Source organism: Podarcis muralis, chromosome 6 (assembly GCF_964188315.1).
Source record: "Podarcis muralis chromosome 6, rPodMur119.hap1.1, whole genome shotgun sequence".
Lineage (NCBI taxonomy): Eukaryota > Metazoa > Chordata > Lepidosauria > Squamata > Lacertidae > Podarcis > Podarcis muralis.
The window spans coordinates 55,971,780-55,993,361 of NC_135660.1; the positions used below are offsets into that span (position 1 = coordinate 55,971,780).

At 42.2% G+C, this 21,582-nt stretch overlaps 1 protein-coding gene across 2 annotated transcripts in view; it reads right to left on the reverse strand.

The window, feature by feature from the left end:
• Window positions 1-4,416: 4,416 nt before the first annotated feature.
• The window catches only part of FAM53B (family with sequence similarity 53 member B), an 83,576-nt gene continuing 66,410 nt past the window's right edge, over window positions 4,417-21,582 (reverse strand). For both annotated transcript variants that reach the window (XM_077930340.1, XM_077930339.1), the window contains exon 4: window positions 4,417-11,342. In XM_077930340.1, the coding sequence (XP_077786466.1) occupies window positions 10,977-11,342 (366 nt within the window). In that variant the 3' untranslated portion in view covers window positions 4,417-10,976. The remainder of the gene's footprint in view (window positions 11,343-21,582) is intronic.

The window sequence follows — 21,582 nt, forward strand, 5'->3', positions numbered from 1 at the left end:
ATCCGTTTTTGGCAACACTCGCCACCCAATGTGAGAGTTCAAACATCTGCACATTTTCTTAATGTTCCTGGAGCTATTTGCACACAGATATTTTTGATGTTTCAAGGCTTCTTAAATGTGTTTTCCATCTTTCTCTTTGCCAAGGATATTTTTATTCTGTTCTTTTTTTCAAACCCCTCCTCCTTCCCCTGTGGAATGAAGTTGGACCTGCGAGGGGAAGGATTTATTTTTGCATCAGATTTTTATGGGCGGGTGGGTGGCAATAGATTCTTTGCCTGCTAGCCTCAGCTGTAGACAGCTAAGAGTGAGGTACAGGATAACTTGGACTGTTGAAAGTTCCAAATGGGAGAAGGGGCAGAAACTGGTAAGGATTCTATGTAACACAAGAACCAAAGGTTACCACAAACAGGTGTTTTGATTTGTTCATACAGCACACAACTGGCCTGTTAAATTCTCCTTCAGGATATGATGAAAGCTGTGCGTCTGTTAGCCAGTAAATTGCCAAAATATATTGCCGTATATTCCGTTTCTGGACTTTGGGGGAGAGTGCCTGCCATTACGTAGTGAAAATGGCAAAACACACACAGAAGTAAGGTGTATAGCTGGAACTCTGAGGTATGCAGAAATACAAAAAAAAATGGGGGGGGGGCACAGGGATCCCAGAAACAGTACTGTAAGGACTAAATAGCACAGAATGTAGAGACTGAGAGGGAAAAGATGGACCACTGAGTGGGAGGGTGAATGGCGTAGAGTGGCTGGAAAGGGAGAAAGGAACAGAACTTAGAGATGCCTATTAATGGACAAATAATATATTTTAATGTTGCTAGCACTGGGGACCAGTTTACCTAAGCTGTCCTCTCACAAAATAAAAAAGAACCCCCAAAAGTAGCAGCACAGAGAAGAGTTCCTACTCTTTTTCACTCAGTGAAAGTAAGACATTACTGGATAATTCAGTTTGGACTTCTTCTTACCTGGGAACATTTCCTCTTGTTTGTCTCTCTATTTGTCTGCTACTTTTGTGGCAGAAGGTGGGTGGTATTCTAAATAGTCCATTGAAGATCCAGTCAATCAAAGACTGACTTTTAGCCACAGGGCTTTAGCATTTGCCCAGTGTAAGGGCTGTTGCCTTGTCACCACAAACCCAGAGTGGTTTAGCAGTCAATCCCTCTTCCCAGGGAACCATGAGAATTGTAGCTCTGTGAGGGGAATAGGGGATCTTCTAAGAACTCTCAGCACTCATAACAAACTGCAGTTCCCAGGATTCTTTGGGGGAAGTCATGACTTTGAAGTGGGATGACACTGCTTTCGATCTATAGTACAGATGGGGCCTTAGTTGGATTCTACCCACTTCACAAGTCCTGGTGTGAGGAAGGGAATTTAAAAACAGCACCTTGCAAAGGCAGCAAATTGCCGCTGCCACCGCGGTGGAGATGATCACAGCCCGCCCAATGTAAAATTATTCAGTCTTCTCATGCAGAGCAGGAATTAAGCAGCCACTCACTTGGTGCATATTAGGAGGAAGCAGATCAGGGTGCTGCTGTTTTTGTTGAAGAGTACCAGACAGGCCGGGGCAGTGATGATAAGAAAGAAGTTTCCAGCCCTGATTCTAGACAATGCGGATGCTGGCGATGCATCCCTTCAGTCATTCTGCTAGAGAATACCAGCCGTGCCTTGGCCTCCATCATTCCTCTTGCTTATGCCCTGGAAACAGCTTGTGCTAAATGTGTGTTATTACAAGCTGAGGCTCTAGAGGTTGCAATGTTTGCTGTAGACCTGAGAGTTCGGGGCTTAGTTGAAAAGCCTGAATGTACCTATAGACTGTCCATACAGTATTGCGTTATGAGGAGGGCTTAAGTCTTTTGCTGGGTGCTTTGGGAATGAATGGTGCTGAAGTTTGAGTCGAAAGGAACACATTTCACTCCCCGTATCCCCTTCAAATTCTTTAATAGCTGAATATTAATACATTTGCCACCTCCTAAATGAATATCTCATTGTGTCATGGGCTGCTATTTGGCCTCCATGAATTAATAGTCCTTCCATCAAGTCTGAACTTGGGCACTTGTCAGAGCTGCCAGTTCCCATGTTTCATAAAAGTGTCCTTGGTTTTTCATACACCAGTTATGGAGAGAGGGGTGGTAATCCCATCATGGGACATCATAGTGATAGAAGAGGATGTAAGTAGGGTGTGTTTGGGTCCTGCCTGTGAGTTTCTTGGCCACTGTGAGAACAGGATGCTGGACTGAATGGGCCATTGACCTCATGTAGAAGGCTTTTCTTACATCATGTCCTTAAGAGTTTGGAGAGTGGGGTTTCCAGGCAGGGGGTTACTCACACAAATTGATAGTTCAGTTCCAGTTTTTCAGGATTGGTACTCAGCTGTCCGCACACTCCCCTTTTCCATCTTAGATTATTCTTAGGTATTGTGCTGCTTCCCACTCACACCAGTGAGTGGTCCATGATGGAATATTTCTGTTCTATGCTTTCTGTCCACTCACTTCAGCCCTTACCTCCCCACCTTCTGCTACCTTTTCCCATTCTGGCTGTGCCTGCAGGTGTTTTTTGCACCTCTACACAGGCATGGTTAAAACAATTTCCCCCTGACACAAAGCACGCAAGATCAATGTTACTGGCCCCAAATTATCTTGGGGGTGGGAGTGGGGAATATCTATTTCCATTTGCTGTTATTTTGTTTAAAAAATAACACAAAGTTCTTGCACAAGGCTGATTTTTAGCTAAACCACAGTTCTGGTGTTTTAATAATTCTGGTGCAAAGGTCCTGTGGAAGAGTTGTGTATTATTATTATTATTATTATTATTATTATTATTATTATTTATTATTATTATTATTATTATTATTTTTAAAGTCTTGACAGCTGCACCACTCCAAGTAAATCCCCTATGTGTCAAGATCATAACTCCTCAGCATTGGGTTGCTGAATTCCCAGCATGCCTTCAGCATGCAGCAGTTTGTGGAAATAAGCAAAACTTGTGTCATTTGGGTTGATGGAAATTAAATGGTTTGACTGTGTTCAGGTGAGAAGTAAACAGAAGCAGAGGTGTGGTAATAGGGTCCACCCACCAAAACATGACACATTCCAAACCATACCCCCTGCCCCTTCAAATAATGCCTTAACAAGCTTCCGCACCACTGATGACAACAGAGGTACGAGGTATGAAATACTTTTAGTTAAAGAGGAAATTGGCCATTTTGATAACATTATGTGCACAATGCAAAACACTTGCATGCATGGGAGCACCCATCCCACAATAAACCTCTAGCTGGAAGCACCCATTCACATTTAGTAGTGGTATAATATTAGCTCCCAGTTTTCCCACCATGGTAGCAGCTGGTGCATATATATTTCCTTTAATTTTCTATACCCCTTTTCCAAGTGTTTGTCTTCACCCCCACCCAAGTGTTTGTCTATGGTCATTCCTGCACCTTTCCCAATACAAAAGATGCACGACTGTAGTATCTATACAAACTGTAGTATCTATATTATACATTCATTCCCTTTCATTGTCCTTTGAGATTTTGATTAGGGGTAGAGACCCAGACCCACTTGACTACTGCAGTAGCCCTAAGTTCATCATAAGCAGCACATTTAATCGTCAAAGAGCACAATCTTGAACTTGGTAGTTTATTTTTAGCATCCGGTTTCTAATATTGTATTCAGATCTTTATTTGGATCTGCCATGCTCTTTTGTAAAGCACATGCTGGTTTATTTTTTAAAAAGTGAAACCAAGCCGGCATCTGTGTGAGGGGAGATTTTTCATTTTGGTGGGCCGGTCTAGCTTTTTAACGACATTGAATTATTTTCGCAAATAACTGTTTTGGGGGTGGGACTAAGATCTGTATTTGTTTTTGACACGTATCTATGCTGTTTGAGGACTCCAATGACCTCCTGTTTTTCAATATGGAAAGAATGGCTTGCACAGGCAGAATAATCATGGGCTAATGCATTGCGGGGCTCGGAAAATCCATTGAACTCAATACCTCTCTTATTTGTATACAGATTTCCCTCGTGATGGAAGAGTCCAAAGGTTAATTTATACCTGCATATCCATCACCTGATGACCTTAAGCTGAGAATTGAACTTCAGATATAGATCATAATTCTCTTAGAACCATACTTCACTCGTAGAAAACAATGGGGTCGGGGAGAGAGAGAAAGGGTTCTAGTCAAGAATTCCCCCTGACAGCTAGTTTTCTACATGCAGAGATTGTTTCCACATAGAAAAGCATTCAGTTATGTGCCAAACACACCCAAAACTAACAACTGAAGCAGTACATCTCGAACGCAACTTTGACACCTGACTTGTTTGAGAGAACTAAGCCAGAGAGAAGTCAAGGAATTAGAGAAGTCAAGGAATTTGTGACAAGGCACAAGCAAAGAGCAGTGCTGGGTCGCTGGGTACAGAATCAGAAAGCTTTATTTACATAGTCAAAGTAACAAGTAAATTCCTGAGACTGAGCTGCTCTATAGTGCAATAAAGTCATTTGAGAGAGTACAAATCAGCAGTCTTTCTTAATTTTCAGGTCAAGGAACAGTCTTCAGTAATAGATTTTGAACAAACGTAACACCAACTACAGAGCTGACTTCGTATACATGTCAATATGTTTGCATCTGTGCAATTACCATGGACAGAAAGAAAGACACACGTACACACACGCACTATCAGAGTTCATGGTTTTCCAAAGGCTTTTTGGCCATCATCATCTTTTGATTCTTAAACATTAAAAACAAATGCTGGAAAACACTGCTACAACCCTAAAAAATTCATCTTGTCCTGTTCCGTAAGAACTATCTAAAAATGCACTTGAAACACAATGTTATTGGCCAAGAGGCTAGGCTACCTTGTGAAAAATTACAATCAAAACCAGAAATACGTCCTTTCTGCCTTTGTTCATTCAATCTTCATTGTGTGATCTTAAGATTTCATGAAACCCTTTCCCAAAGGGTGATGGCAATACATACAAAGGAATCAGGTTCACCAGTGCTAATTCATTGAATAAAATCCTCTAAAAATGTTGCATCTGAAATATTGTTTGTTTTTTTAAAAAAGGGAAACTCTTAACATTTATTGCTGTTGTCATGAAATATCCAAGTCCAGATTGCTCGATCTGTGTTATAAACAAGCCATTGCCTATCTCCCTGCTGATCTGACTTTACTACTTAACAAATAAAAGTACAGAGAACATCAGCAACAGATTCTTGAATCCACCTGGCAGGAATATGCTGTGTGAGTTGATCCAAGTGACCTGTGTAGTATTGAACAAACCCAGCAGGAGCCTGGGAATACCTAGCAGAGGCAACCAGTGACTTTTCAGCTTATGTGGACAACTGGTGATCCAGCTGAGCTTCTCTTATTTTATGAAAAGCAACACAGTCAAGAGGATGTCCCTGATCACGAGACACATACTAGATTTCAGATATTTACCTTTGTGTGTATGTGTGTCTGTACATACATACATACATACATACGCACACACATTCATAAATCCACAAAGTTTTATTTCTATTTTTAAAAAGTAAGGCTTTTAAAAACTCAGTTTCAGTACATAAATCATACAAAACCAAAACCAATACCATCCAATGAAATGCCACGTTGGCCTAACCTCAGTCAAACAGTATGTTGTGTCTATGCTGCTATGCCCATTGTAAGGCCATAATGCAGCGAAGCATCTTTACTAAGGCAAAGAGAGTTTGCTGCCATGTAAACGCTACACTGCAGCTAGAAGAATTGGGTAGTGGTCCTTTGGGGGCACTTTCCTACTCTGTATTTATTTAGCTTGTTGTAGGTGGCAGCCCTTTTTTTTTGTTTCTTAAAGCCCTTACGAGTTTAGTCCAAAATCAGAAATGCCATCCCTGTAGCACTAAAGGCAAATTGAAGTGTCATAAACCAAGACGTACGCATGCTAGCCGTAAAAGAACTGATAATGCTGTCTCAATAAGTGTAATACGGTGACACAAGATGTCCTCTGGTGAGCCCAGGTACTGCAACTGTAAGAGGGTTACGTTAAAGAAAAGTTTGCTTGGGAGATGATAACAGACTGAAATTTCGGGAGATCTCTGATCAAATCATGCTGGGGTATGTTTTGTCACACCAGGTGCATGAAACAAATTGAAAGAGAGAGAGCTGGATTCAGACTAAGTGAGTGGAACTGAGTCCCCTTTGAAATACTTTGGACTTCATTCATGACAATCTTGTCCCATTGATTTCAATGAGACATAATTTCAGCCAATTTACACAATCCTATGCATATCTACTCAGAAGTAAGCCCCAGAGCTCAATAAGACTTACCTCAATGTAAGTATGCAAACTTAGTCCAGATCCAACCCAGTGTCTACAACTATCTTGACAAGACAGTTGGTGCAGTGCTGCATTACAATGATTCAGGGCTACATACCTTGGCTTTATCCGATGAAATTGATCTGTTAGCACAGAACTGTCTTCCCCCTTATTCAAATCTGCTCCAGAGGGTTGGGGGGAAACCCCAATTTTGAGGCTTCACAGGAGGAGGAGAGGCAGGGGTAGCTCTACTTTGCAGGAAGTGGAACAACTTTCTTGGATAAAACCCAGTGAGTTTGAAACGAGAAAACTAACTGGGAAAAAGCAGACAAAGAGCACTTTCTTTGCAGGATGAGATTCAGAAGGGCCAATGAAGACAATATGGCTCTTACACCATGCATAAAACGGTCAACAGCCCTACGTGCCACAGAATCTCTGTGCCGCCTTAAACAATAGACTGTTTCAACATGACTGTACCATATTGGACTCATGGATTCTTCTAGTACCTTGGAACAGATCTCATTTGAACAGGTCCAGATAGCCCATCAATTCTACTACCATTCAAGCATGCGACTTTGACTGAATACTTTTTGCTTCTGTCCTTTTGACGTGATGATGCAAACACTTGCTTTTAAACTGTGTACATGGTGTTCATTCCTGCACATCCAGTATGCTTTCAGACTGTCCCTGTATACCCTATAGAGAATGCTGTGATTGTGGAGGTTACTAAGGACTGATTCACATGAGCTGGTTAGCTTGCCTGGATGCTTTTGCCCATGGTGACCTGAGCGTTTAACTACTAAACTCAGACTACTGGCATTCATAGGCTTAGATGAGTGAAATTTCATTTTTCTGTTCAACATGAACCCAGCAGTGATTTTGCTTTATTGGTGAAAGGCTTAGGTGCTCATTTTACTATGGGCAAAAATGTAATACAGAACGTGTCCACCTGAACTGTTAGATGGGTGGAAGAGATCAGCCCTCAGTATCAACTGCAAGCAACCCATAATGGTAAATGGCAGGGGCTCAATGTGTCACACATCTCACCAATTTCAAACCAATACTGTGATACTGTCCAACTCATCTGCTGCTCATCACAGCACAACACCCTACCCTATTCCCTCTCTACTGTGCTGGGGTAGCCCCAAAGGTGGGCATTTGCTTTCTCATGGAGGGCAGCAATACCCATATGGTCAAACTAAAAAGCTTTCAGCTCCTGAGGCAGAGAAAGCTTGGGTGTACCTTAATATAGTTTTGTAGCATAGAGAAATTTAGAAGGTAAAGAATCCCCTTTCAGTGTGTGGTGAGTCTATGGAAAAAATCCCCCTTCAACACGTCCAACAAGCCCTCTTCTGATCAGGAGGTGGCAGTCTCAGCAATCCACAATAGTGAAATGGGTGAAGTTTTGAACTAGAGAGTTCAAGGTGTGAACTTCCCCAGTCCAAAATTCCCAAGCATCCTACAAGCAAAACCCAAATCTCTGCCAGGTTCCGTCTGAGCTCACCAGCACCGGCCTTCCTTCCACCACAGCCTCCTCTTGACTTCTACTGCAGAAATAGGCAATGACAAGAAGGGTGGCTGTATTCATTAGGCAACAACAGCACTGTGGAGATTGGAAACTACAAGAAGCTGGGGAGCTGCCATTTCTAGGCACCTTGGCCACCCAGGATACACCTGAGCATGCTCACAGAAGCACCCTGGCTGCTACAAGTCGTGGGTACTGCAGTTTCCCAGTCTTTAATTCCCTGGGCCCAACATGTTCCTGTCATGTAATTAAGGCAACAGCCAGCACAAGGAGGAGGGGGCAGAGAAAATAGGCAACAAGAAGGTTTGCAAAGGGAAATGGAAGAAGGGAGCCTGGTTCCAAGCTTTATCACACCCCTGATGGCATTACTAAGAGGACACTGAGATATTAATGGGCCTGAGTGTAAAAATTCAGGCTTGAATCTGAGCCAAATTTAGATCATTTTGGAAAGTCCATTCCAAATGAAACCTGGGGAGATCTGCTTGTCACTGTGCTGAGCACCTGTTCTGTCAATTGCTGAAACCAGCAGTGCATGTTAACTTGGCATGCACATAACAAACTGAGAGCTTGGGAAACACAGGGCTCATAGGTATGTTCACCAGGTTCTTGAATGGCATCAAACTGTATAATACTGGTTCAGAATTAAAGCAATCCTCTCCCTACTTTACTATCATTAGTTTATTATCTTTTTTTTTGGCTTGCACATTATGTGAGCATCTGATAGGGAGGAAATAGCAGAAATCAACATAGCAACAACAAAAATTTGTGCAGTTTGACTGGACATTTGTAAATCTAAAGCTTGGATGGAATCTACGGTGGTGTTGGATGCCATAAACATCTGCACCACTGCAGAGAAAAGTGCAGTAAAAAAAAAAGTAGGGTGTCATCGTCATTAAAAATGTCATCTCTATTGTCCCCTCCCCTCTGCCTGCTATAGGTAAACTAAACATTGGTTTCATGTAGATAAGTGAACAGCTTATTTAACTGAGTTATGCTTGCTAAAGTGTAAAGCTTATTGTTTACCACTATCAATGAGAGAGGTGGAAGGTAACTCTGGAGTGCTGCTACCTGAACATCAGCATCTCAAACTGTGTTTTGTATCAGCATTGTCATCGCTAAAGACAGGTCCTATGTATCTCACATAGCTAAAATAACCCCAAGACACACCGTATATGTATTGCTTGTATGTCTAAGAAATATGTCAGGGAAACTTCCCTATATCTGTTTACTAAAGTCCTGTGATTGATTCCAGATTGAATCTGGCCACTCATACGATCTAGAACTCTTCACTTATCTTGCTTATTTGACATCATTTACATGATCAATTTTATGATCACCTTGCTGAAATGTCAGAATGGCTCAGTTCACGTGCATTACCAAGCCTCAGGCTTGCACACCCACCTCTTCTCCTCTGCTCTGATTCCATTCCCCTTTTTATGGACAAAAGCATAATGTGCCATTATATCCAAACCTGCAAACCATGATTCTGTGACCATATTGCAGCTGCATACTACAGTTTGATCATTATTGGTCTAGTTTGGAGGGCAGATGCAACCATAGTCTAGTGGTTTGGATGTAACAGTAAACTGGTTTTGCTGCAAAAGAGGCAATGCAGAATGGCATGATGGAGGGGAGCATGAAGGCCAGGGCTTGCTTGCATTATGCCAACCCATGGTTTAGCTTGACAGCTGAACCTATGATTCTACTACTGCAGACATATCCAGTGTATGTTGTAAAAGGAAAACTAGACTAAGACCAAGAGAAAACTCAACAATGTTATGTACACACCCTATTATTGCTATTTTGCCTTTTTTTAGTCCTAGGAGATGAAAACAATTCCAAAGTGATGCTGTACATGCAAAACAAGTTGTTACCTTCCATTCTTTCTGCTGATGAATGTGGCATGCCAATAATGTCAGTTCTGTTGGTGGTGACAAGCTGTACAAAATGCAGTTAAGAGACTATATGTTATCCACTCCAGAAAATAATAATCAAAGACTTTATAATCATTTTAAGATGCCAAGCCCTAATCTCAGCAACCTCCATTATTCACTAACTCTTCTGATCCTTGTGCTTTTATACCATAGAACCAAAACACCAGTTTAGCCTTATGGATATAGCACTGCCAATTTAGCTTTGGCATTTATTTAAATTTCTGGATGCACAAATGTTTTGTATGTTCCTCTCCTCAAGACAATGGTCTGAAATCCAGCTGAAGTTGCAAGGTACAAAGGAGAAGGGCCCAAATGAGGTTATGCATCCAGTCGGTCCAACATGGACCAAATGAGCACTGATGAGAATGTGTGTCCAAATGCTCATATATACCTGCCTTGGCTGGAAACCTGTTTATGGCTACGGATCTCGCTGTACTGGATCAGGGCAAACCGTGTGTGCTCTCTTTGAATGACGTTCTTGATGACTATGGAATAAAAAATGGAGCAAGCAGACTGTAAAAGGCTACTGTGATTCTACGGCAAGGACTGGAAAGTCAAGATTGTGAGACCTTGTAGAATCTTATCAGATATGCAACCTGAAAGATAATCCAACAGAAAATGAATTCAGAGAACAATGCTAATCTCCATCTTGCCCATTCCCTTTAATAAGGATATCTGAGGTGCAGTTTACAATGAATATTGCCCAACAGCAAAAAAATAAAAATGAATATTCTACTCTTTTCCAAAAGCCAAAGTGGATCAGGATTCCCATGAACCAGGATGAACCCACTGCCTGTCTAGATATTGACATTGCCTATTTGTGAATGAAGCCAAGCAACAGACTTTCTGGTCTTTCCTTACTTTTTGTTTAAGCCCTGTTCCAGACACTTAAAAAAAAAAAAACATTTTAGTTGCTATTATTCTAAAATTCCACAATTTCAAGTTTTGATTCATCCACAAAGCTTTTTGTTTTTTAATGTGCTGATATAATTTGGAGGTTTTCTCTAAAGTATGTTTGCAAAACCTCACGGGCTACAGTAGTTCTAAAAGAGTTTCAAGGTTTAACAAGATACCTGATGAAATTTTGGCAAAGCTTCTTGTCCTCTCCCACCCATCAGTGGGGAAGAAAAATGTGGACTTCCTTTCCTGCCTGCATTAACAACCTGTGTGATCTTACCACTCCTAAAAGGTTGGATGCAGACAGATCATCCCACTTTGTCTTCTCAGTTGTTTTCTATCTGCTCAATATCTAATTCGCCATCCAACTGAAAGATGTTATCCCCTCCTGTCCCACTGTTCCTCCATGAGGAGTTGTCCTCTTCTTTCCTACTGCTCTCGTCTTCTGTGGCACAAAACTCTGATTCCTCGTAGGAGAAATCTTCTTTGCTAGATTTACATTCTTCTGCGTTTGAGTGTGGCTCTGGCACAGGGGTGCAGGCTGGTGTCCTGCCTGGCATGACGTCCAAGGTGCAAAGGGATGCTGTTGTCCATGACTTGGTGCCGCCGATGCCAGGTGAGAACTGATTCTGGTGAGAGCAATCATCCGCTGTGATGCTAAGGCAGCTAAGGCTGTTAAAAGTCTGACAATTCTGAAAAAGAAGGGGGAAACAAAACAACACTGCAATTAGGAAACAAGGAAGCTGGCTCATACTGAGCATCTCTCTGTCATTCATTAAGATTACATGTTTGCTAGGCTTCAGTGAAGATGCAGTGCAGTGCATATTTTTATTGGGTTAGATTCTGTGGGTTGTATCCGACACTGTCTGTGTGGACTTCCACTCATACAGTGGGACTTTCTCTTCTTCTCTGCTCCCTGTGTGTCCTCAAAATCTACTCCAGAAGGGTCCTTCATCCTTCTGGAGTAGATTTTGATGGTGTGCAAATGCTTAGTGAAGCAACAGAACTGGCTACAATCCTGTATATTTTTATTGGGTTAGATTCAGAGTTAAGCACACACAACGGGATGGGCAGGAGATGGCTTTCCCATCCCCTCTGCCCTATGGCATCCCCTCCCTGTGCTCCAGTGAAATTCAGGGGACCCTGCTGAACAAGTGGGGGGTTGGGGGGGCTGAGACTGCCAAATTTTCAAGGTTCTTCTCAGTCCTCTGTCCTCTGTTCAGCATACTGAAATTTACAGGGCACCCCAGATCTCGTAGAGCATTTTTCAGGGACTGCGAGACTATCAGGAGGAAGAAGTCACCTTTCATCAGCCCCATTGTCAAACCCCTTCATCTTCACAGGTGCTCAGGCAGCAAACAGGATTCTTCCCTACCCCATCTTATCCTTGAAGCAATTCTGTAAAGTAGGCTAAGCTGACCTTGAGTGGTCCAAGATAGTGACTAGCCTAAGTTCACCCAGTGACTTTCACCACCAAGAGGGTTTTGTGAATATGGCAGGTCTTGCTCCTAGTCTGACACTTTAACCACCACAGCAGCCTAGCTCCATCAACTTGCTTGAGGAGGTTTCGCCACAATATCATCATGAATTGGAGATGCTAATCCAGGCATAGGCAAACTCTGCCCTCCAGATGTTTGGGACTACAGCTCCCATCATCCCTGACCACTGTTAGCTAGAGATGATGGGAGTTGTAGTTCCAAAACATCTGGAGGGCCGAGTTTGCCTATGCCTGTGCTAATCTTTACAACAAGCATCCCCAACCTTCGGCCCTCCAGATGTTTTGGACTACAATTCCCATCATCCCTGACCACTGGTCCTGTTAGCTAGGGATCATGGGAGTTGTAGGCCAAAACACCCGGAGGGTCACAGGTTGGGGATGCCTGCTTTACAATCTCCAAGTTGCCTGGAAAATGTCACTAGTTATTTTTAACCACTATACAGAATTACACTTGGAAGAAGAAAAGTTGTTTTTCCAAAGGAAATCTCAGGAAAACGATTCAACAGTAAACCTCGCTTGGTCAGCCCCTTTGGGATGGCACATGTGTCCTTTTCCCAAAGGCACACTAGTAGAGATTAGTTATTCTTAGCAAAGTTCATGCAGATGCTGGAGAACTGAAGGAAATGAAAAGCTACTATTGTTTCCCTTTTCACCGGTTCCTGCATTTCTTCTAACATCCCCCCATGTGAGTCACCAAATACAAGAAGTTCCTGTGGACTCCACATGCCAGTTTTCAGTACATACATGCAGCTCTCTGGAAATGTGGCTCAAGCAGAGATACTCCTGCACTGGGATCTGCCAGTGCAACCTCCGTATTATACTATAAAATGACTATATCTATGCATGCCTGTGAGAATTCATGAAAGAAGCTCTAGCAGACAGAAAAAATATTTGGTATGGCGTGAAAAGCTGCAGAAACCGCATTGCTCTTTTTTTACTCTGTTGGCTGGGAAGCCTCTGAATGGCATGGATGTGTCGCAAGTGGGGAACCTGCACACACTATACTTGCAAGGGGCCAAACACACCAAACGAGAACACCTGAAACCCCACTATATGCCTTACATTTCTAGGAGGCAAAGCCTGAATCCAATCCCAAGTGGGTGATTGTAAAGAAGGTGGTCACAGATCTCTCTCTGAATTCGAGTCACCATCACTCTACTTCCAAGAAAGAAGGCTCAGCTGCTTTGGAATCACTTGACATTTTACAAACGAAGGAGTGCTTGTAAGCTTCATTGCCCACCTTTCGAATTCCAAAAGCAAGTTTTCACAGGCACCAAGCCCTTTGTTTTCTGGAGTGCTGGGGAAAAGATGGCCTCATGACAATTCATTAGTCAGGCGGGCATTATGATGTTGCTGCAGATGTCTGCCTTTTAAGAGGAACAGAAGCCTCTGCTAATCTTGATGCCACAGAGTTTGGCAGAATTCTCTGGTCTCTAGTTACCTGGTAACCACTGAGGAGCATTCAGTTTGCAAACAGTGCTGCAAATGAAGTGGCTGAGTTCTCTGAATTCCACCTTTCAGTCCTCTGCGCTTGGAGGCAACTGTGTCAATACCGCTGTTCCCCGCGCTCTGGGATTAAAGGTGTACACCACCTTTGCTTCAAAGGGATCTTTTCAGCCTTTCACAGTTGCAGAACAAATGCCCTGTTTGTCTGGCTCTACATTGTAGAACCACTCCAAAGGCTTGCAAGGCAGCCTCGCTTTGTCTTCTCTTAAAATGAATAGAAGTCTTATTACACAAGAAACATGCACCTTTCCAAAACATACATCTTCCCCGAGGCCAGGCCAAAACTAACAACTGAGTCAGATTACGGCTGTTCTTCCACGATTCACCACTACAGATAGGCACCGTGGCGAGAGGCCAGAGGGAGCTCAGTTCTGCTTCTTCAGGTGAAAATTGCTTGGACCTGCCTTACACCGCAGTCAGTAGGAACATCTAGAGTGGGTGGGCAACTAATATATCTTAGGGGCCCAGGTTGGTGCATCAAAACTCATGATGGTAAAAGGAAAATACTCAATTGAGAGTTTGTTTTTGTACCAATTTGCAGAGCTCAAGGAGGATGGCATTGTACATGCCTGGTCCTGGGGCTGCTAAGCTCAGGGCTAGACCTGAGACGCAAGTTACAACAGCTTGTGGTTTTGATTGTAATTGCCACATATCAACAGAGGGCAAGGGAGGCTTTGCTTCTTTCGAGATGGCACCAAGGAGGCTTGAAGCTTCAGGAAGAGACTACCCTGAGAAACATCCCTGAGAGGATAGGTACCAGGTCAGGTGCAGTGATAGGACAGTGGTTCCCATTGTAACCGATCCTTTGAAGGGCACGCAGTACAGTGCTGAAGGAGGCCGTGCAGAAAGCGGATCTAGCAGCTGCTTTGCTCAGATAACCCCTTTCTAAAAAGAAACCACATTGCTGGATAAGTGCTCCTGGATAAAGCTCAGCGGGTGAGCTCCCCCCTTGGCTCATTCTCCTTCGGCTATCGCTGTAAGCTTTAAAGAGCTGGTTGTGAAAATCCAACAGCAGCTCAGCTCAACATGGGCTGTTGTTTCCATCCACTCCTAACACTGCAGCAGTGTGTGGTGTGTGATATCAAACAAAAACTTTCACAAAATGGCATTGTGCCATGGTAGTATCTTCAACTACGTATGTGTCAAATATCAGATTTCTGACAGGCCTTATCTATTTGGAGGTGACATCTGAGACCCCTTTTTAACAGGGGTGTGCACAAAAGGCCACTTTTCAGATATTTCCAGAGATGTTTTCTCTAGGAAAGAAGGAGGTTTGTCTCTCGATGCCTCATAGGCTCTGTTTGATTGACAGCTGCACTAGCATACAGCCATATGGGCTGGGATCTAAAGAGCTATTCTCAGTGAGCCAAAGCAAATTGCATCCTTTTCTTGACCAGGCTGTATCACAACCAGTTTTTAAAACTCCCCTAAAGTCCACAGAAACTGAAAGATTTCTCATCCTTCTTCAGAAACCATAATTTAATTATTCTTTATCTATTTTTAAAGGAGCAGGTTTCTAGCTCTCATTATTTCACAGAATATGTATAAAAGTCAAGAAATGAGAGGGAAGGGCCTAGTGGTGGGTTTTGCAGCAATGATGGTGCAACTATTCTTCATTGGTCTTTCCCATAGTGCAATATGCCTATTTTCCTTACTCATTGCCTTTTCTGGATCTGCCACTAATTAGCAGAATACAGGCTTTCTGGACTCAGAATCTGGGGGCTTTAGGGCAGAATTCCATACCCCTTGAACTTTAGGCAGAGATCCCTCTGCATTTGGTGCTTAACTTTTTGTAAATTTGCTGCACAGTACCTCTGAATACCAAGACAGCTGGTTGCACTTTTCACATGCACTATTTTAGAATCCTCCTAATAATTATTTCACTAGGATTGTTTCAAATAAATTAGCTAGACGGCTCCAGCTTTTGCACAATGTAACTGAAGGGTTCACCCTTAAATAACATCATGGGAGAAAACACCCAGGCAGCTGGCAGTTGAAACAGGTGGGAGATCAAAGCTGGCAGTGTTTTTTACAGCAAGGGTAGAGACCAACATGGCACAGATAAAAGGGAGGGCGGGGGCAAACTGTGAAGACAAGTCACTTGTGCTTAATGTGCTGCAATGCAAAAAAGACAGCGATAACTCCAGGCCTGTTATCTGACGGTTAGCAAGGCTGTTTAGTAGCTAGCACTCTAACATATTCATATTTGTATTGGCATTGGTCCATATCCACAAACTTACACTACAGCTCCTGAGCAGTATGATACCAGTTCTTCTACTTGGGTATCAAAGAGAGGGGGGAGATTTAAAAAACAAAACACTCCCCCCCCCCAATATTTGAGTGCAAAACCACACAGGTCATAAACTAATATCTCTAATGTTGACCTTTCAAACGTTCTGAATGAGAACCACCCTGCCTTGTGAAAGCAGTTTGCTTGCTTTGCTGGTTCACTGTTGTGCAATGAGTCGGTCCCTGGTTTAATGCCATACAAGTGCACCTGCTATCATATTTCTGCTGTTAGAGGGCATGCTTTTTTTGTTTTTTTAATTGCAAGTGTTCCCACCTCATGCATAACGATCCCTTAGAAAATACGGCTTTGTTTTCCCCTTCCCCGTGCGCCAATCTAACTGTTGTAGAAAGCAATATGTGGGTGTAGCTATTTATTCTTGCTAGTGTGGCGCACTCTGGGTTTAATGCAAATAAGAGAGGGAGATTTGGAGAGACATTGAGGGCTGGAAAACAGCATTACCTGGAAGTGTCATAGATGGCATTAAGAACATCCAGTGAAGCTCATAAAAACAGAGCTCCCTGAAAAGTGCATGGTATATATAGTTTGACTCTCCCCAGCTTCCCATTCACACCCCCCCCCCCCACAAAAAAACCAACAAGACTGAGAAATCATCTCCAGTACCTAGATCAGGAGTTGCCAATCTTTGGGGCCAACTTGAATTTTTTTTAGAAAGTACAGAGGGTGTTTGACATAACACAAAATGGCTGCCATGAGGATGCGGCAGAACACAAAGAGGCTTCCATGGGGTTATGGCATGCCACAAAATGGATGCCGTAGGTTGTGGCATAATACAAAATGGCTGCCAAGGGAGCCTGGCGTAACACAAATTTGCTGCCTTATCTAAAAGAGCAGAAGAAAGAAAATAGGACCACAAAATGGTGCATACATACCCCCCCCCCACCAACAGCTGCCCTATCAGTTGGGGGAACAGGTACTTACATCAGTCAACATCACAATGAGTAGCGTTTTTTAAATGGCGAGAGAGAAATTTCAGGGCCCTTGCAAATCTATTGACTATACAAAGTAGTCCTTAGGGTCAAAGTACATATTGTGGCAGACACCATGTCCTTCATAGAAATGTGTAGCTTTTACTTGTCCTGTAATTTGACGTCATGTTGTTCTCCCGAATTTGATGTCTCTTCCCTTCCCTACATCGTTTTCTCACTGCCCTTCCACATCACTGGCTGTCAGTAGTGGGAAGCATGGCAGGGCACAACATGACAGCCTATTTGTGGAGCAATGGGAAATATGTATTATTTGGTTGGGGGTGGGTTAGAAAGAGAGAAGAAAGTCATGTGAGGATGCCCAGTATCTGCCATTAGGTAGAACTCAACCCTTGATTTAAGACATATGAAGGTAAGTCTTTTGGAGCAAAAGAAAAAAAAGAGGTGTTAAAACAGCATCAATCATAATTAATCTCTATACATAGAGATGTGAATTCCATTGGATTGTTTGCATTGCAAGGCATTCCTTGCATTCCCCTGTTGCTTTCATTCTCAGCTGACCACTTGTGAATAAGCACTACATGTTGACCCTGAGAAAAGTGTTTGGTTTTTATCTTCACACACAGGACTAATATTCTGCAAACATGCCTCGACATGCCAATGCAAGCCTTATCTTGGCACCTCCTTGATGTCATTAGTTTGAAAAGGCTGGGAATGTTATTTTAACAGGGGGTTTTTTTTAGTTTATGTACAGTAGCTTTGTTACAGTATCTACATTTATTTTTCTTAAGAATCCTGCTATCAGGAATTTGAATGGCACTTATTAACCAGCAGGACTCTCGCATTGGTAGACTTGTAATTTGGGGCTGCATTAGAACCAGTGATACCAAAGCAAACAACAACTAAAATCCATGTTTCTTTTCAGTTTTTGAAGAATGACAACTTCCTGGATGTGCAATTGTACAGCCTTCCTAGTACCACTGAACTTAAAAATAACAAGAAGAAAAAAGTTATGCTTCTTATTGTTTTGCTCAATCTTTCCTGGCCTATCTTAATCACACCCTACCTATTTATTCACTTCTACCAGACTCTGCCGTATCCCATCCTGCTGCAAATTATTTGGCAACCATTAACTGCTACCTGCTTGTTTAGGGACCCTCTAGACATCCCTTTTATTGTGCATTCATTATGATTTGTGCTCATTGTGTTATCAGGACAGCCATATGTGATCCTTCTTTCACTACTGCTGACACCTGCAAAAGTTTTGGGGTGCTCACACTGCTTCCCTTCTAATCAGTCTGTATCACAGATCTTCCTGCTGGAATACCACAACTTTTTATACTGCAAATGATATGGATTATTTTTATTCTACTTTTGTTATGCTAAGAGCCCTTCCGGACAGTAATAATGTGGTAACATTGCAAAACAAACTAAAGCAGAATAAATCCACCATTGGTGCACTATTACTGTGTCAAGAACACGTTGCAGAATATGCCTGTTTTAAAACACCAATCAAAAGGGCAACTAATTCATTTCACATTTGATTTACATATTGATGAAGCAGTCACACTGAACCATCGGAAAGTGGGCATTTGCCAGCATTCAGACATATAGTGGGTTAATTAAATTTAAAATATGAATCTACAATATATAATCATTATTTTTAGGGGGGTTTTGTTTTTTTAAAACTATTTTCCAGTTACTTGGTTTTTACATCTAAACATGTATATGGGAAGCAGTACGATAGTGTGTCATAGATTACAGGTCAAAGTTTTAAAACTACCAAAGTATTTGGTTTTTACAAGACTAGCAGAGCTATCCTATATGGAATTGGGGATGAAAGGAGCAGCAGATTCACCACCACATCCCAAGTCTTGCTGGCTAACACTGAGCAGGGCAGGGGGAGATGTCTCCCCCTGCTAAATTTTTATTGCACCAGCACCAGGCTGGCATACCTGATGAGCTGAGGATCAAGTCTTCTGTTGGTGGATTTGCATCCAGTATCAGTGTTCACTTTCTGCACTCTTTTGAATGCCACATTGAGTCTAGTAACATAGCTGGCAACAGCTGCTGGGCAGAGGCCTTTCCCCACCCTGATACCTCAGGTCCTTTTAACCAGAGATGCTGAGGACCAAATTTGGGACTCCCTGCAGGCAAAGAAGATGCTCCACCACTAAGCCAGGGATGCAGCCAAAGAGGTGGAAAACTCACTATTCATGAAGAATATAGCGTCCTGATTAGGCCTATAATGTCCAGTGCCAATAGGGAACATGATTATCCATAATGCCTCTTCAATGCATAAATCTATGTTCTGTATTATTTGCTTTTCTATTATCCAGTCTTAAGGGCTTAGTTAAAAAAAACAACACCTATAATACCAGCTTTCCTGCTACACCTAAGGGTCGCACTGAGAAAGTTATAAAACCTATGAAAATTCACTGATAAAAATCCTTCCTTTTCTGCAAATTAAAAATCTGTGAGATTTTCTTTTTCACTTTCAGCATGTATGTGGAGTGAAATCCAAAGAATGTCTCTCTCTGAGATCCCCAAGCAACTATGGTAGAAGAAAGGTTAACAAGACTGTATTGCCCAAAGTGAAAAAATACTGAAAAGGTCTTGTGCTAATGCCTCCCCCCCCCCAAAAAAAAGAAAAACCTCCCACTGCTACTAGGATATTGTGGCAGCTTTCCTGTTGAGGGTGCAATGCTATAAGCTGTCAACAATACCTGTCTTACCTACCAAACTGTCATCACCTGCCATTTAGCACACTGTGCTACAATTGTTTCTTCACAACGCTGAAAATTACTGTCTGCGAGAAGGAAAACAGTGAAGTGACTTTGAGCTGCAGAAATGCAAAGTAGTTTGCTTGCCCCTTTAAGTCTTGGTTTGTTCATTCCACTAGGATGAAGTGCCCACGTCTCCATTTGCATGAACAATGTAATTCTGAGCGAAGACCTGGCAGAAGTTACTCAGAGCAACTTCTGTGAACTGCAGTGATAAAAACAATGCATCTAAGACGGGTCCATGCAGAGGACTTCACCATTATTTTCCCTTAAAGCATTAGCCAGGAGAAGGAAACTACGATGGAACATGGTAGCCCAGAGAATGTATGACCTTTAAAGATCTGAGCTCAATTTATGCATTTGCTGCATGTCACCTTCTGCCAAGTTACACTTTCCCACCCCTAAACCAGGAATCTGAATTAAAATGAATAAGGTAAATGTTTTCAAAGCACCTGATACATTTAAAAGTGAATTTTTGTGTTAAGAACTTTAAACACTCAGGGCAAAACAAGGATGCTGTGGTTTTATGAGTAATTCAATCATTGCAAATTATTTACGGAGAATCTGTGTTAAATGAAAACTGGCATAAATGGTGTCCAGTGTTGTTTTGCAGAGATCATGCAAAATGAAGACATCTGCTGATTTCATGCAAGGCAAGGCAATGTATGTGTGAGTTAAAAACAGTGCTTTTATTAGCTGCCTTCAAACGTTACCTGATTCGAGGTGTGGTGTTTACGAGCACCAAAATATTCTATTCAGAATCTGGACAGTTAATCAGCTAAAAGCAACTCGTTGTCAACATGTTGTTGCTGAGCCCAAAGAACAATGCTCCATTGTTCCAGCTCATGTGCATTTACAACTCTTATAACAGTTATAAAGCTTCTAACAAGAGAAAAGGAAAGCAGGTTGGCCTGTGTCATTTTCACCTTTTAGCCACTGCAATAAAGCAATTTGCCAGTAAAAGAGCAGCTTGATATCAAACCTTAATGGCACTCCATGAAACCCAACCACTGAAATGAAATACAATGGTGCATTGACTCCCTATGCTTAATGTCAGTGTAGAAATCTAATAGTCCTAACTGCTGGCCGTCTTGGATCTCTAATTTGCACCACAACTGTGAGCTTTGGAGCCCAGCTCCAAAAGATGCTGAAAGATGTGGCTGTCTTATTTCTCCCGGCAGTAATTAGCCAGCCTTGCCAGTATATACTCAAGTAGTGAGGGGAAAGCCAAAGAACTCCAAGACAAGACCAACAGTCACACTGGAGGGGAAAGGAGGCAGATATTATACTGGCATTTCTTTTCCCTGGCTTCAACTTCCAAGTGATGAATGAAGTGTCAGGAAAATATATGACAGAAATGCTCAAGGAAAAAAAATATACACAGAGGGTAGTTATAAAATATGTGAAATACAAACAGAATACTATATGTCTGGCAGGGAGTCTGAACTGGGTTATATGCTAAGGAAACAAGATCCTGCCAATATTGCCATGTCAATGAGTTCTCACCTGTACAATTCCCCCCCTTCCCCCTGCATAATACTTTGTGCTCCTTTACATTTTATTTCAACAAACTACTGCTCTATACATTGACCTGCTTTTGTGGATCAGAAGGAAGCCGGAGGAGTATTTGTTTACTTGCTTTCTTCCTGCCCTCTACTCCCCTACCCCACCATTGAGGTTCAACATCATGCCATCCATCAGATACATGAGTCCAGCAGCTAGCGGCCATGTATGTATACATATGACCACATACTTCCTTCGTTGGGAAGCAGGAGATGCCAAGGTTAAGCCCAAGGATTTGAAAGACATAAGGTTTTAGTTGCAACTTGATAGTCATTTTCAGGGATGAGTGCAATGTCTGTAGTCATTTAAACATAATTCATGCTAACTGAAATTGTGGGTATTGTGGTT